Here is a 17,914-nt window from a genome sequence, read left to right on the forward strand (position 1 = left end):
CCAGATAAAAAACTAAGTACGCAACAAAATATTTTTGAGACTGTTTCATATTCAAATATGACTAGTTTCTCAGTTATATTTATTCTTATTAATTGCAATGCTAAAATTAAAGGACAAGTGATAGCCTGATTTTCACTTTGGGATTTAAAAATTTTTAAATTTAAACATTACAACATTTTTCTTCTTTTTCTTTTAGATGTTCTTAATTGTTGCTCCTCTTTCCGTCCTCTATAACTGGAGAGATGAACTGGACACCTGGGGATACTTCAGAGTCGTTATTTTACACGGTAACAAAAGAGACAGTGAACTGACTCGTGTAAAGCAGAGGAAATGTGAAATTGCTTTAACAACTTATGAAACACTACGTTTATGTCTGGATGAACTTAACAGGTAATAGGAATAATGGGAATATGTGTGTTGATATTAGGCTTACATCAGTTATATTTATCCCTTTATATTCTGATTTTTGAAAATGCTCCTCCTGTTCTTAACACGACTTAATTGGAATTCAAAATTATTGAATTTCACTGAGAAAGAAGACCTTGCTTCATATAATCAAATTCTTGAAACCAATGATGAAAATTAAAAAAATCAAATGTAAGACTGAATTTAAATATTTCATAAGACCCAGTGCATGCAATAGAATGCCATTGTGGAGGCTGGCGAGGAGGAGGAGCTCTGGAAATGAAGCTGGATGAACTAAATAGGAAGAACAGGATTCTGCAGCCACCGAAAATACCCTCAAAACCGAAGAATTCTCCGTTCTTCATCTTAAGTGTCCTTCCGCCCTTCCTCCTCCTCTGCTTTCTTCCTAGTGAAGCTTGCCCATTCTCTTCCTCTCTCTGCTGGGATCACTGTTGAATGCTCTCCTTCTGATGTCTGTTGGCATGCATTGTGCCATGGGAAATATTTACATTCCATCTCACATTTGATTTTTCTCTCTCGTCATCATTGGTTTTAAAGAACTTGCTTTTGGTTCATTAAGCTTTTTGGAGATAGAGATTTTTTAAAGGCTCTAATTAGGTAATCTGATAGTCGCTTCCCATTCTAAAATCAGAATCAAATGTAGTGTCTTGTTAGGGTATGAAATTTCTAAGTAGATGTACCTGTAGGAAGTATAGATTTAATTCCTTTTTAAGAACAAAGACCATTTCTTAAGAGGAAATGAAGACATTCTTAATCCTTACAATTTTAGCAAATATGTAAAACTCTCAGCTACTGTAAAAATGTTGGCGGGGGAGGGGTTCCCTTTCTTTCTAGGAGTGCAATTGAAGAGATATTAGATTGTTTGATATGGTCCCACAGGTCACTGAGACTATTTTGGTTTTGTTTTTTAATCTCCCATCCCATTCCCACATCCTTTTTCTAAACTCTTTGTTTTGGTTTGGGTATTTTCTATTGTTTTTTTTTTCTTCAAGTTTATTTGTTTTTTGCTTACAGAGACTAATCTGATGTTAGGTACATCTAAATTAATTTTTCATTGCAGATACTGTATATTTTATCTCTGGAAGCCCCGTTTGGTTATTTTTATAGTTTTCTTTCATCGTTTTCATGTTATTATTTTTTTAACTCGAGTATACCTGTAATGAGTGATGTATAATCCTTTGTTACCAATTTTAGCATCTTTGCCATTCCTAAGTGCCTTTTTGTTTTCAGAAACATCTCGCTCCTTTGTATGTCTAGTAATTCTTTAAAGCATGTGCATGTATGAATGTTATATTAAGTTTCTGGATGTACTGTCTCCTTCTGAAAAAAAATTGAGTTCTGCTTTATAGGCTTTTAATTTGCCTGGAAATCAATTTTTGAAGTGTGCTTTTCATTGCTGTCAGGAAAGTTGTAGAATTGCCTTATGATTGTTACTATGTAGGACTGATTTCGCAGTACTCGTAAAGTGTGGGCTTTCTGGTCATTGCTGTTGAATGCTGCAAGTATGCAGTCTATCGTCTGTGCTCCGACGTCCTGGGTCTTGAATGTTCCCCTGTTGCGCTGCGCGTGTCAGTAGGTAGTTAGGTTAGAGCTCCTTGGCAATGTTTTCTTCTGGAGCAGTTACTCTCTTCCTTACTTGTAGAGTTTTGCCCTGTGTGGATCATAATTTCAACCCGAATATTTCAGGACACCCATTTACAGTTCTCTGGACCTTTTCTCCCACATCTTTTATCCTTACTTTACCCCACAAAATTTTGCCACATCAATTTCTCCATATTCGGTTCCCTCTTTCCTCAGCTTAGGAGGCCACTGTTCTCTGTTTGGTCTCACCTTCTTTGACACAGGGTCTTACTGTTGTCAGGCAGAAAGCTGCAATGAACAGGATTTATCTATTATGGTTCTCTCCCTTTTTACATCTCACAGGGCTGTACTAGTGTTTGAAAAGGATTGTGCCGTGTATTTTGTCTACTGTTCTAGTTCTTTCCAGTAAGAACTCATTACTCATTACTATTGATCATGACTTTCATCTGGGGAGATTTTTAAAACCATATTCTTCTGGGGTTGCTATTCTAGATCTACTGAATTAAAATTTCCTTAGGGAAATGAGCCTAGAAATCTGTATAAAAATGTCCCAAACAATTCTGAAGTAAAATCAGATCCCCTAAACTTTTTATTATGAACTAGCTGGGTGTTTGCATATCAATCAGGTCATTACTTTTCCATTCAGCAGCTTAAACAACTTATCAAACTTCCCAATGGGCAGAGGCAGATCTTTAAAATAACCTGATTAGGTAATCTGATAGTTCTTTCTCATTCTAAAATCGGAAATAAGAATCAAATGTAGTGTGTCTTGTTAAGTTATACAATTTGTAAGTAAATGTATCTATAGGACGTATAGATTTAATTCCTTTTGAAGCACAAAGACCATTTCCTTGTATCTTCCAATGTTATTTCTATCTTAGGAGGAAATGATGACATTCTTAAGAACTCTTTTACATGCCTTGTCTTCCCCTTTCACGGAAGATACTGTTACTACTCCATCTTCTAAGTCAGTAATTTGAGGCGTGGAAAGGTTAAGTGCCTTGCACAAATTTATGCTATTAAGTTATTGTTGGAGATGAAACTGAAACCCTACTCGTCTGACTTCAGCCCTTGGGTTTTTAACTGCTTTACTACAGCACACCCAAAGCTGCCTCCCAGCACACTGGTCATGTTGCTTTTTTCCTCATTCTTTGATAATCGAAACTTTAACTTAGGTCTTTTAGTGCTTATTATACATTTAGCACATAATAGATTGAATGATTATTTCTTGTGATTTCACTATTAAATAATTCTAAGTACAGCCATGTAAATATAAATCAAGTTTCTCAGTAAAAGTAAAAGATCAAGATACATCCACTTTGATATATTTAGTTTTTCTTTGTTTGATGGCTTTATTTTGACAGATATTCAGAACTGTATTTTTTTCTGAGTAAACATCAACTAGTGGTGAGCTTAATGCACTGTGTGAGAGAAAATACTTAGATCAGGATTTATCACAGCTAGCGTTTTCTTAGCATTTGTCATAGAGAAGGGATTGATAACATTAACATTTCCTACAAATGACCCACAGTAAATTCCTGTAATATGAAGGAGTTACATCTTTTTTCCTTCAAATCTTGACTGATCTTCTTAGTCTTGACTCCCACTTCTCTAAATTTAGATTATTTTCATGCTGCAACTTGAACATTTTCCTTTAGTTTTCAGTATCATCTGTTTATTGCTTCTTAAGGTACATGAGGATTTTACTGTATTTTACCTTTACTCACTTATTTTATGATGATGGGGTTTATTAAGGTAGATAATTCAAGATCATAAATGCTCAGGATACAATTCTTCAGTCAGGAATGTCTTTCCTAAGCCTTGCCCACAGGAATGCCTCTCTTTAGTCATTAGCCTTTCAGCCATTCTCCCCCTTGGTCTCTATCTTTAAAAACTAATGATGATAATCTTACTGCTTTTTGGCTTTCTCCTCTCATGGTAAAGATGCAGTTTTCTCCGCTTTTGTAAGTTACTTACGCACCTTATTTTGGACTTGTCAAATGTTGCAGCGTTTTCTTTTTGTTCTTATGTGCTGCTGACTTTTTCTTTTCAATGTTATCTTAGCAAAATGATCAAACCAAATGGAAAGGCTGGTACATAATCATACATATACATGTAGTATCTACGTTCAATAGTTATGTGTAAATGTTCTCAAATTATAGCAAAATATAAAGTAATAGTATGTGTGTTATGTGCATGTGTATTGTGAGTGTGTGAATTTATATTTGAAGGGGCTTCAAAAAGTTCTTAGAAAATTCCTTAATTTTTTATTTCCATTTTTTCCCACCAACTTTCTGAAGTACCTTTCATATATGTATGTATGTATATATGTGTGTGTGCGTATATATATGCATATATATATATATACATATACACATGCATCAGGGTGGTGTCGAATGATTTAAGTAGGTTGCATATAACATGAAAACTCCCAAATATTTACATCACCTAAAACCATTAATTTCCTATTCATAACCCATTGTCATAGGCGCACCAAGAAATTTAGCAATAATTACAATTTTCTTAATGATCCCAAACCTACCTTAATCTGAACATCCCGCACTGGGGTGAAACACAAAGTGAATGCAACAGAGAAACAAGGGGAGCAAAGCAACAAAGCCCCCAGGAATCACGAAAATAGACTTCAGATTTGGAGGACAGGGCTTGGTACCTTCTCAGACTCATTTGGAAAACATACATAAAGGTCAGCAGACAGACCTGGAATTATTTATAGTTCCTCCTCCCCCGCCCCCTTATTTTTCTTCTTCACGTGTATCTACATAAGATAGGCAAGATAAACAATTCCAAGGGAAAAAACAATGGGACCGACGGTTCTTGGGTGACAGGGGAGAAGCAGAGGTTGGGGAAATGGAGTAGGGAGACAACAAACCCAGGGACAAGGGAACAATAAGAGATCAAAATTAATGATGAGGAAGGTGTAGAATGTGTGGTGGAGTTTGATCAAGGGCATTGTAACACAGGATTACTGAGAGCTCAGTGAAGGTGGAACATGATAGTGAGACAGGAAGAAAGTAAAAGGAAGTGGAGGAAATAACTAGGAGGCAAAAGACATTTATAGAGGTATAAATATAGGCATGTACATATTAAACATCTTAATATATAATGATAGGGAAATTATGTACATATATTTATATGTTAAAAATTAAGGAAGTAGATGGGCATTGGGCCTCTACTCAAGTACTCCCTCAATGCAAGAACACTTTGTTGTAATAACCTGGCATTCTGTGATGCTCACTTTCCTTACCTCATCGCTAAGACAAAACGGGTGCATAAGCAAATATGGTGAAGAAAGCTGATGGTGCTCGGCTATCAGAAGATATAGCATCTGGGGTTTTAAATACTTGAAGTTAAACAAACGGCCTTCTAGTAGGGAAGCAACAAAAGAATCATATTGATGCAAATGACTAGGGTCAGAGTGGAGACCCAGAGCCCATCTGTAAACAATTGGACATCCCTTCACAGGAGGGTAACAAGGCAGGGACAAGTGAGCCAGGATGCAGCATAGCACCAACGAAATATGCAACATTCCCCTAGTTCTTTCATGCTTCCTCCCCCCAATATCATGTCCCCAATTGTACCTTACAAACCCAGCTAGACTGGAGCATGTACACTGGTACAGATAAGAGCTCTCAATACACAGAATCCAGATAACCCCCAAGGCACAGTAATGGGAGTAACAATACCATGAGGGTAGGGGAAGGGGGAGGAAGGGGGAGCCGATAGCAAGGATCGGTGTATAACAACCTCCCTCCCCGCAGGGGATGAACAACAGAAATGTGGGTGATGGGAGACAGCAGACAGTGTAAGATGAAAACAATAATAATGTATAGTTTATCAAGGATTCTTGAGGGCTGGAGGGTGGAGGAGGGTGGGGGAAAAAAGAAGAGCTGTTACCAAAGGCTCAAGTAGAAAGAAAATGTTTTTAATGATGATGGCAACATATGTACAACTGTGCTTGATACAATTGATGTATGGATTGTTATAAGAGCTGTAAGAGCCTCCAATGAAATGATTTATACAAACAAACAAAAAAACTGCCTTGAATGTCTTATATTCAGCAAACTGTAGAAGATAAATTTGATTATTGTCTGTTTAGTCTCTTCTAAAACATTCCACAACTTTTTTCATTATGTGACTTCTGAGGGGACCAAGTCAGTTGTTTTATCAGGTCATTTGTCTTATGTTCTTATCTGCTGTGGAGTTGACTCCCAACTCTTAATGACCGCATCGTTACGCTTTACTCAAAAACCAAACTCACTGCCATTGAGTCGATGACATCTCATAGAGACCCTACAGGACAGGGTAGAACTGCCCCTGTGGGTTTCCAAGACACTCTTTATGGGGAGCTTAATCTTTTTCTGGTGGACCTATTGGTGATCTTGAACTTCTGACCATGCGGATTGCGATCCAGTGTGTAACACTACACTCTCAGGGCTCCTCATTCAGGATCATAGTAATACCTAAACTTCCCCTGATAAATGGGTGATGGTTATGATAGAAGTAGTTATGATTGCCTGAGAATTGAACCTGGGTCTCCTGCCTGAGAGGTGAAAATCCTACTACTGAACCCCTACTGCTTTCAATGTCTCCAGGACTAGATGTTTCTGGTGGCTTTTTGTAATGGTTATATGTTCCTCCTAATATCTATGTTTCTGTAAGCTAAATTTGGGTCTCAGTATTTAATTCGATTCAAGTTAAACATTCCTGACAATGCTTTTTCATTATTGCTGAGGGTTTGATGCTTTTTAAGTGATTTTGCATCAGCTGTAGGAGCTAGTCAAATTGTTCTTTCAATGTTACTATTAAATGATACCACATTTGCCCCACAGGTCAAGGTGGGGGGGCGTGGGGGTGAGTGGGGTGGTGGTGGTGGTGGTGGGGTGTCTACTTTTCCTTTATAATTGGCAAGTAATATGCCGGATGATACTTTGCCACCTTTTGAATATTCCAGTTATTATTAAACTATTTTATTTAACATAAAATCATTCCTGTTTAAATCAGTTATTTTGTTGGAGGGTTTAAAATAATGGTTTTATATATTATCTTTTTTTTTACATTATTAACTGGTGTTATGTAAAGCAACACTTTTTCTTGATAACTAGAAATGAACTATAAATTCAACTATAAAGGAACAGGCTTGGATTTGTTTTCCTTACTGATTTCCAGATTAATACATTGGTATGATAGTCATCTATAATGATGGCAAATTTCTTTTTTCTTCTTTGAGTGTCACATAGCACTAGGACCCAGTGAAGGACAATGGGCCATTGTGAGAACTTATAGAATGGTTGATGCTACGCTTATGAAGTTGCATACTCAACCTCACAGTCAGTCTGAAAACACTTTCATTAAGTCTCATATTTATTTATTTGATGTTGCTTTTGATATCACATCTAAGAAACTTATGCCTACCCCCAAGTCACAGGATTTCCCCCATGTTTCCTTTATAAGTTTTATAGTTTGGGTTTTAATATTGAGGTCTATAATCTATTTTGTTAATTTTTGTATATGGTGTGAGGGTGCAGTCTAAGTGCTTATTTTTATTTTCTTGGCACTCTTGTACATTTAGTTTCTAGTTGGTTTGGCTTCGTTGTTCTTTGGGCATGTTTCTATTTGTATTTGAGTCTATTTGTGGCTTTTGACCGCCTTATATTTCCATTGATCCCTGCCTGAAACCAAACATTTCTCCTTTGAGCCTTTGGTTTTCGTTGGTGCATTGAGCATGCTGTGCCGGCTAGACTAGAGAAACAAATCTAGTGATGCTCACGTGTGTGTAAGAAAGAGCTTTATATCAAGAAGTAATTATGTATTAAGAAAACATCCCAGCCTAGTCCTACTCAAGTCCATATGTCCAATACTAGTCAGTAAGTCTGATACTAGTCCATAAGTCCCTCTCCAGACACAAAGCCTTATGCAATGATGCAGAATGCAGGGAGATCACCAGCCAGTGCGTGCAAAGTCTCGTGAATCTAATGGCAGTGGCTCTGACAGCTCTCTGGGTGACTCAAAAACAGGAGGGTGAAACTGAAAGAGAGGAGGAGGTTCCTAAGATCCTTCTTATAAGGAGGTCATGCCCACAAGGAGGTCCCATCAGGCTGTGACCTGATAGGCTAGACACCACCCCTACACTTCAAGTTGACACAAAAGTGTAAAACCCACACAGAGCACTGTGGGTGTTCCTTGATACTGTGGTAACAATTGAGCGTAAACATTCTAGTTGACAGATCTGTGCAATATAACTTTTAAAAATCATGAGTCTCTGATTTTTAAAATACTGACTTAGAGTTGCAGATTTTGTTTCTTTGATTTTATATTTATTTCTTTTAAAATCTTTATTATAATTTTAATGGTGTTAAAAATACATTTTTTTCATTCTATTTTGTCTCCATCTATCTTTTAAATTCTTGGTGGTCTAAAATTCTAGGCATTTAACAAATGAAATAAGAATCCAATGAAATCATCATATTAAAGAGAGAAAAATGTCCAGAACTTTGTTAGAGAAAGATCCTTTTTCCAGCTCAGCTACAGCCAGCACTTACCCCATTATACCACCAGGGATCCTCTATATTGACTAAAAGAGTTGCTTCAAACTTTCTGCCCCCTTTTTTTACTTTAAGTTTGGAGTGGTCAGCTGTCATTGTGGATGAAGCGCATAGAATCAAGAATCCAAAGGCTAGAGTAACAGAAGTTATGAAAGCTTTAAAATGTAGTGTCCGCATTGGTCTCACTGGAACGATTCTTCAAAACAACATGAAGGAACTATGGTGTGTCATGGATTGGTAAGTGAAAATACGTTTTTTGAGAAATTACTTAATTTCCTAATCTATAGTTTAATGATACCTTGTGTGCTAGGAACCAATGATAAGGATCTCCGTATAACCTCCTCCTTGGGGGATGAACAACAGAAAGGAGAGTGAAGGGAGATATCAGACAATGTAAGATAGGACAAAATAATAATTTAGAAATCATCAAGGGTTCATGAGGGAGAAGGGGGCAGGGTGGGCGGGGGATGAAGGAGGGGCTGATACCAAGGGCTCAAGTAGAAAGCAAATTTTTTGGGAATGATCAGGGCAACAAATGTACAGCTGTGCTTAACATACAATGGATGGATGGATGGATTGTGACACGAGTTGTATGAGCCCCCAATAAAATGATTTTAAAAATCTGTTTGCAAAAGTGTTGAGTCCTAAACATGCTATCCCAGCTAGAGAGTCCCATGAAAGCCTCTGCACATGCCTATCTCCTTCATTTATTGTGTCATATTGCTCATCACCCAGCTTCCCATCCTTCGTGAAATTTCCTTTGATTTTTATCTCTGATATTCGGGGTTAATAATATAATTGAAAGCTTATCTTTCAATGCCTTCAGTAAACATCGAAAGTACTTTGCTGAGGCCATCCTCTTGTAGCCACAAACTGATGCTGAATAACAGTCTGTTTTATTGATTTTGTTGTGGTGGTCATCAGTAAACAAGTGACTTAGTCTTTTTCTTTTTAGATCATTTAGTAAAGCCCTAACGTTTTCTTATGACCTTTATAAAGGGCTGTGCCCGGCCTTTTAGGTAGTAGACTCCATTTCCAGAAGCAGTTTTCTGACACAGTAGAACACGGCCAAAGACATACCGCAACGAAAAGAGAACTAGCTACTGGCCGGAAAGCCATGTGCAGGTTGGCAGAAAAACTGTCTGGTTGGTTTCTCAGGCGAACAAAGACTCTTATCAAAGATCAGCTGCCTAGGAAAGAAGACCGGGTAAGAACTACATTTGTTTATATCTATTCATAATTTCTTGTCGTCGTCTTCCTTTTTTTCCAACTGAAATTTTCCTTATTTAAGAAGAAAATATCTACTGTGGTATTTTATGACTACTTTATTATTGTTTTGCTTTTTACTCTATATGAAAAAATTGTTACATACGGAATTTCAGAAAGTGTTAAATGAGCTGATTATTTTTCTTGCTAACTTTACCAAGCTGTTGGCCAACAGGTTTATTGTTAGTATACATGAAGCGCATCTCATTTCTCTTATTTCAGCATGGGAAAACTTTGATATCATTCTGAACTCGGTGGAAGAAAGAAGAGCTTTTCTCCCTAATATCCCTAATATGTTTTCTGTTCACATTTTTTCCTTCCTGTCCACCTGTCCTATTCATTGGTACCTGCAAGACCTAAATCGTTGAGTCGTTTCCCCTAACAGTTTGTTTCTTGCAGAATGCTGTTCCACCTTGTATGAATAGCCCAATTATAAGAATTTGTAGAGAAAGTCTACTTGGTTAGTTTTTCAAGAGTACTTGAGTTGACCTTCAGAGGATTTTCTTTTTTTTTTTAATATAGTGACCCACTTTGCCATTCTTCTGACCTAGCCATAGAATAAGCCAACCTCACTGCCACAGAGTCAATTCTAACTCGTAGCAACCTTATAGGAAAAAGTAGAACTGCCCCTTTAGCTTTATAAGGCTGTACATTTTTACAGGAGCAGAAAGCCGTACCTTTGTCCTGCTGAGCCGCTGGTGGGTTCAAACTGCCAACCTGGTGTTTAGCAATCCAATGACCCACTACGCCAACAGGGAGAAAATTCTATAAATTACTCTGAACTATACCTCATTAGTGTGGTCTTTATTTTTAAATTAAAAGATCATTTTATTGGGAACTCTTACAACTCTTCTCACATCCCGTGTATCAGGCGAATTTGTCCATATGTTGCTTTCATTCTTTTCTAGACATTTACTTTCTACTGAGCCCCTGGATCAGCTCCTCTTCCCGCCCCCTTCCTCCCCTCCTTGTTAGACGGTACCTTCTTATTATTTTCATATCTCACGCCGACCGCTGGCTTCCCCCCATGTTTTCTGTTGCTCTTCCCCCTGCAGAGGGGTGTATGGTTAAGTGTTGATCATTGCAATTGGTTCCTACTTTCTCCTTTCCTCTCCCTCTCTTCCCCCTACCCTTCTGGCATCAGTATTCCCACTCCTGTTCCTGGATAGTCTGTGTGTCGTGAGCGCTCATCTCTTTTCTATACCTATGTACATGTTCTGGTCTAGTCTGAATTGGGAAGCAGCACCGGGGTCATGGTAGTGGGGGATGAGTAAACCTCAAGGAACCAGAGGAATATAGCGTGTTTCATCAATGCTTTACTACACCCTGGTTGACTTATCCTTTCCCTGTGGCCCCTCTGGGGTAGATTGTTCCATTGGCTCTTCTCCAACCCTGCTAGTTCTCAGCAATACATTTTTGTTTGTTTGTTTGTTTGTTATGTGTCTGCTGATGTCTATTACCTGGTCCCTATGACTCCTCATGATCGCACTGGCGGTGTGCTTCTTACATGTGGACTTGTAGCTTCTCTGCTGAATGGTGGCTTGTGTAACTTCAAGCCTTTAAGACCCCAGACACTATATCTTTCTTTGTTAGATTTTTTTTTTTGTGGCTAATTTTATTTCTTAAAAAATTTTTAAAAATCATTTTATTGGAATCATACAATTCTTATCACAATCCATACATCCATAATGTGTCAAGCACATTTGTACATTTGTTGCCATCATCATTTTCAAAACATTTTCTTTTTACTTGAGTCCTTAATATCAGCTCCTGATTTTACCCTCTCCCTCGTAGCTCCCTTCTCCCTCATGAACCCTTGATAATTTATAAACTATTATTATTTTGCCATATCTTACATTGTCTGCTGTCTCCCTTCACCCACTTTTCTGTTGCCCATCCCCCAGGGAGGAGGTTATATGTATATCCTTGTAATCGGTTCCCCTTTTCTACCCCACCTTCCCTCCACCCTCCCTCCGGGTATCACCACTCTCACCACTGGTCCTTAAGGGATCATCTGTCCTGGATTCCCTTTGTTTCCAGTTCCTATCTGTACCAATGTACGTCCTTTGGTCTAGCTAGATTTGTAATGTAGAATTGGGATCATGATAGTGGGGGGAGGAAGCATTTAAGAACTAGAGAAAACTTGTATGTTTCACTGTTGTACCCTGCACACTGACTGGCTCCTCTCCTCCCCACAATCCATTCTGTAAGGGTGTGTCCAGTTGCCTACAGAAGGGCTTTGGATCTCCACTCTGCACTCAACTCTTATTTACAATGATATGATTTTTGTTCTTTGATGCCTGATATCTGATCCCTTCAACACCTTGTGATCACACAGGCTGGTGTGTTTTTTCCATGTGAGTTTTGTTGCTTCTGAGCTAGATGGCTGCTTGTTTATCTTCAAGCCTTTAATACTCCAGACGCTATATCTTTTGATAGCTGGGCACCATCAGCTTTCTTCACCACATTTTCTTATGCACACCTTTGTCTTCAGTGATGATGTCGGGAAGGTGTGCATCATGGAATGCCAATTTAATAGAACAAAGTATTCTTGCACTGAGTAAGTACTTGACTGGAGGTCCAATGTCCATCTGTTGCCTTAATACTAAACCTATAAATATCTGCATGCAGCTCTATTCCCCTCCAATCCTATATAAATATATTTACATGTGTACATGCCTGTTCTTAGACGATAAATACCCTTTGCCTCCTAGTTCTTTCCTCTATTTCCTTTTGATTTCCTCTTGTCTTACTATCATGCTCAGTCTTCATTTGGGTTTCAGTAATTTATCTTGGTTATATTGCCCTTGCTGAATCCCTACCAGGCCTCTCACACCCTCCTTGCCACTAATTTTTTATCACATGTTGCTCCCTTGTCCCTGGGTTGGTCAACACCACCTTCTTTCCCCTTCCTCCCCCTCTTCCATGTCCCCCTAGAACCATCGGTCCTGTTGTTTTCTCCTCCAGTCTGTTCATCCAACCTATCTTATCTAGATAGATCTGCACTGATAATAATATGCACCAAAAAGCAAGGCATAGCAAGCAGAGCAACAAAAGAGAACATGATAACAACAAAAAAGAAAACCAATGACTCAGAGAAGAATAAATTAATTTAAAGAAAAAGAAAAATTTTTTAAATTTAAAAAGAAAGAAAAAAATGTAGATAGATCAAGGTCTGATTTTTGACCTCTAGGCATGTCCTCCAGTCAAGTCCGATGGGGTGCCATGCTCTGGCCCCAAAGTCTATCCTTCGCACTCCCTCGGGAGCTCCCTGCTCTGCTCCCCTGGTTGCTCTGCTACAGCACGCCTTTAGTGTTTTGCCTTGGTTTCACAGGGTCAGACTGGGCCAGTGTTGTCCTTGTAGGGCCATGGGTCAGTGAGCGATGTCATGTTTCATAGACTGTGCATTGACTGTTCAGAATGGGGATATCATCCTCCAGGCCCAGTGGGCCAGGACATGTTTCACTCTCTCTTCCTCCCCATTCATTTGCTCCTGTGTGCTCTGATCAGACATGTCCCTCGCCCCTAGCTGCAGGTTCAGGGCCATCCTCTAAAGTAAATTCTTATATGGGAGGGGCAGTTGTCCACGTAGTTGGTATTAGGACTGAGCCTTCAGGCCCCTCGACTGGCTCCCCTCTCCCTGCCAGCACGCTGCATACGCATCCCGGAACAACACCGGACTGAAGTCTGCTCCCTCTTTCCCTGTGGAGACACCAACAATAGCCTCCCCTTGGGCGGGTAATGCCCTATTCCCCTGTCACACATCTCTCCCCTCCCCATCCTTTTTAGTTGGCTATCATATGTACCTCTGGATTTGGTCTGGACCCTGCTGTACTACCTGGACCTCATCCCTGGAATGTTTGTATACAGTAGCTTTTTCCCTGTGCCATTTTTGCATTTTTCTTTTCTTCATTTTTTTTCCTTAAACTTACCTCAGTGAACTCATGTTGTACTTGCCCTTTTGGGCTTGACTTTTACTTCACTTACCATAATTTCCTCCAGTTCTTCCCATGCAGCAATTTGCTTCATGCATTCATCGCTGCTTTTCAGTGATGCATAGTGCTCCATTGTATGTATGTACCACAGTTTTTTAATCCATTCGTCTGTTGATGGGAATTTGGGTTGTTTCCAACTCCTTGCAATTGTGAATTGGACACTGTGCAATGAACATTGGAGCACAGATGTCTGACCATGGTTTGTTTCTTGCCTCTTCTGAGTATATGCCCAGTAGGAGGATTGTTGTGTCGTATGGTAGCTCAATTTCCATCTATTTTAGAAATTGCCAAATAGATTTCCATAGTGGCTGTACATACCTACAGGTCCACCAGCAGTGGATGAGAGTTCCTATCTCACCACAGCCCCTCTAACACTTGTTGCTTTCTGATTTTTTGAATTGGGCTATGTTTAAGGGTGTTAGGTGGTATCTCATAGTTGTTTTAATTTGCATTTCTCTTATGGCTAATGGGAACATTTTCTCATATGTTTATTGGCCATTCGGATTTCAGACTCTGAAACTTCTGTTCAGGTCCTTTGCCTACCTCCTCAGTGGGCAGCTAGTTTTTCTCTTAATGTAAGCTTGCAAAGTATTGTAGATTTTAATAATAAGGCCTCTGTGTGATGTGTCATTGCTAAAGATGTTTTCCCAGTCTGAGAGCTCTATTATTACTTTCTTGGTGAATTCTTTCGATATACACAGCTGACTTATCTTCATTATATCCCACTTGTCTAATTGTGACTCCTCTGTGTTTGTATCCTTCCTTATTTCCGATAGCCTATATAGTCCCTGTGCCAAGGTTCTGAGGTTTGTCCCAATTTCCTCATTAATGGCCCTAATTGTTTGGGGTTTCATCTCAAGGTCTATGATCAACCTTCAGTTTATCCTTGTGCATGGAGTGAGGCAAGAGTTTTGCTTCATCTTTCTGTAGGTAGATAACCATTTTTTCCAGCACCATTTATTGAAGAGGTCATCTGTTTCCCAATTGATTTTGGGGAGGCCCTTATTAAAGATCAGTTGCCTGTATGCTGATGTTTTTCTTTCTGTGTCTTCAGCTCTTTTGCATTGGTCTGAATATGTTTCGTTACACCAGTACCACACTGTTTCGACTACTGTGGTCATATAATACGTGCTAAAGACAGGTAAAGCAAGCCCTCCCCCTTTGTCCTTTTGGAGTTCTCTACTAATTCTGGGTTTCTTTCCCCTCCATATGAAGTTGGTAATCAGTTTTTCCAATTCTTTCAAGAAGGATGATGGTATTCGTATCGGGATAGCATTGAACTTATATAGTGCCTTGGGCAGAACTGACATTTTACTATATCAGTCTGCCAATCCACGAGCATGGGATTTTCTTCCATTTGTTCAGGTCCCTCTTGATTTCTTGAAGTAGGGCTTTATAATTTTCCTCATACAAATCTTTTGCTTTTTTAGTCAGGTATATCCCTAGGTATTTCAGTGTGTGCTTGGCAATTGTAAAGGGTACTACCTATTTAATCATCTCTTCTGTGTTCTTGTCTGATATGTAGAGCAGTCCAACAGACTTCTGTTTGTTGATCTTGTATCCTGCCCCTCTGCCATATTCCTCTATTGCTTCCAACACTGCACTTGTGGAGTTTAGGGAATTTTCAATGTATAGAATCATATCATCTGGGGTCGCGACCCACAGGTTGAGAACCATTGCTCTAGGACCTTATATTGCCTCATCTCATCTCTATAATCTTGTGATTACAATTTTTAATCATTAAATTATCTTTTAAAAGAATCATCATCTATGAATAATGATACATTTGCCTCTTCTTTTCCCTGGTGAATACTTTTGATGTCTTTTCTTTGTCTTGTATTGTTAGCTAGAACCTCCAGTATGATGTTAAATAGGAGTGGGGACAGGGGGCATCCTTATCTGGTCCCCTTTTTCAGTAGAATTGCTTTCTTGGTTTCTCCATTATCTACCACATTGGCTGTTGGCTTTTCATATATAGCTTGTATAATATTGAGGGCTGTATCTTTTAATAGCTGGGCATCATCTTCCTTTTTCACCACATTTGCTTATGTACCCATTTTGTCTTCAGCAATTGTCAGAGGGTGAACATTTCAGACTACTGATTTGTTAGAACAGAGTGTTCTTGTTTTGAGGGAGGATATGAGCAGAGGTCCGAAGTGCTTCCGTTATCTCAGTGTATTGCCATATAAATAGATGTACATGGGCCAATACCTCTATTTTTGTGGATTAATGCATTTACATATGTACACCACTATGTTTATACCTCTATCCATTTATACTGTTGTTGAATTTGGATACTGAACGAATGTCACCTTTAAAATTTGTTTTATGCAGTTATAAATATTTTAGTTGGAGAAGAGTTGTCTGGTGGCACACATGGTGACGCACTCTAATACTGGTCAAAGACTGATAGTTCACATTACCCAGTGGCCTGGGACTATGCTTCCGGAAGGTTATTCTGCACACATGGGGTCATTATAAGGTGGAATTGACTCCGTAGCCACTCACAACAATCTAGTAGAAGCAACAAAGCAATAAATATACAACTAGAAACTTGTCTGTAAAGGTTCAGGACTTAGCTCTGGAATCAAATAATATAGGCTTGAATCCTAGCTCCTGAGTGATTTGCTGAGTGTCTCAAACTATTATTTCTTCACCTGTTAAATGGGAATGATGACAGTGATGCTGACCTCCCACGGTTATTGTGAAATGTAAGACACACAAGAACTGTTAGATGAGTGTTCTGTATATTTTAATAACAATGCAAAGTACCCTTCACATTTTCCTCATGGTTATAATCTTTCATACACCAAAATCAAACTCATTGCTATCAAGTCAATTCTGACTAACAGCGACCCTATAGGACAGGGTAGAAATATACCAGCAGGTTTCCTAAGTTATAACTGTAATATTTTTAAATATCTCTTATGTGTACTTTTATGTTTAATGTTAACATTCAAGATACTTAATATTTAATAGATGTATTTCTCTGTAACTCTGGTATGTATAAACTGAAACTAAACCAAGCCAGTTATCCTTGAATTCCTTCTGATTCATAGCAACACCATGTGCTACAGAGTAGGATTGCACTCTGTGGGATTTTCAAAGCTGTGAGTTTGGTGATGTAGGTCTCTATGTCTTTCTTAAGGCACACAACTGGCTCAGTTCAACCTGCCAGTCTGTTGGTTAGTAGTTTAGTACTCCACCATTTGTGCTTCCTGGGGACTCCTGGGTTATATAGACATCCTGTATTTGCTCACAGACATGTATTAGCCTTTCATTCCTCTCTTCCTTATGTAACAATGTAAAAATGCAACATATACATATGAATATTTATAAATAGATGGTTCCCTCCTTTGTTCACATTCTTCAAAATTTTCCAGTTTCTATGACAGCTAACAAAAATACAGGGTAAAATATGTCTCCAATGACCGTAGCCTATTCTAACTTCGTACTGTTGCATCAATTCCAACTCATAGTGACTCTGTAGGCCAGAGTAGAACTTGTTTGCCCATAGGATTTACAAGACCATAAATCTTTGCGGGAGCAGACTGCCACACCTCTCCTGGAGAGCAGCTGGTAGGTTTGAAACGCTGATCTTTCTGTTAACAGCTAAGCCCTTAACTACAGCACTAACAGGGCTTTCACCCCTACAACTGTAGTGGCATAGTTTTGACACATTTTCATCATTTTTTTTTTCATTTTGGTGCAAAGTACTCAAAGAACAAAACAAAATTAAAACCCCGCAAAAACCCAAAGGAGCCTCTGTGCCATCAACTCAATTCTAATTTTTAATGACCCTATAGGGGCAAGGGAGAACTGCTACTGTGGGTTTCCCAGACTGTATTACTCTTTATAGGATTAGAAAGCCTCATCTTTCACTCTCAGAGCTGCTTGTGGTTTCAAACTGCTGACCTTGTGGTTAGCAGCCCAATCCCCTATGCCACCATAGCTCCTTTGGGTACAATATAAACCAAAGCAAACTCACTGTCACTGAGTCAAATGCTGACTCACATTGAGTTTCGGAGATAGTTACTGTTTCCAGGAATAGAAAACCTAGTTTTTCTACTGCTTCTGGTTTTG

The 17,914-nt window shown here is 38.8% G+C and overlaps 1 protein-coding gene across 4 annotated transcripts in view; it reads left to right on the top strand.

Moving 5' to 3' along the window:
• Window positions 1-17,914, top strand: part of ERCC6L2 (ERCC excision repair 6 like 2) — a 167,210-nt gene that overhangs the window by 30,644 nt on the left and 118,652 nt on the right. For all 4 annotated transcript variants that reach the window (XM_075549800.1, XM_075549802.1, XM_075549803.1 and 1 more), the window contains 3 exons: window positions 197-390; window positions 8,646-8,807; window positions 9,570-9,777. In XM_075549800.1, the coding sequence (XP_075405915.1) occupies window positions 197-390; window positions 8,646-8,807; window positions 9,570-9,777 (564 nt within the window). The remainder of the gene's footprint in view (window positions 1-196; window positions 391-8,645; window positions 8,808-9,569; window positions 9,778-17,914) is intronic.

The sequence above is a fragment of the Tenrec ecaudatus genome, chromosome 5, assembly GCF_050624435.1.
Source record: "Tenrec ecaudatus isolate mTenEca1 chromosome 5, mTenEca1.hap1, whole genome shotgun sequence".
Lineage (NCBI taxonomy): Eukaryota > Metazoa > Chordata > Mammalia > Afrosoricida > Tenrecidae > Tenrec > Tenrec ecaudatus.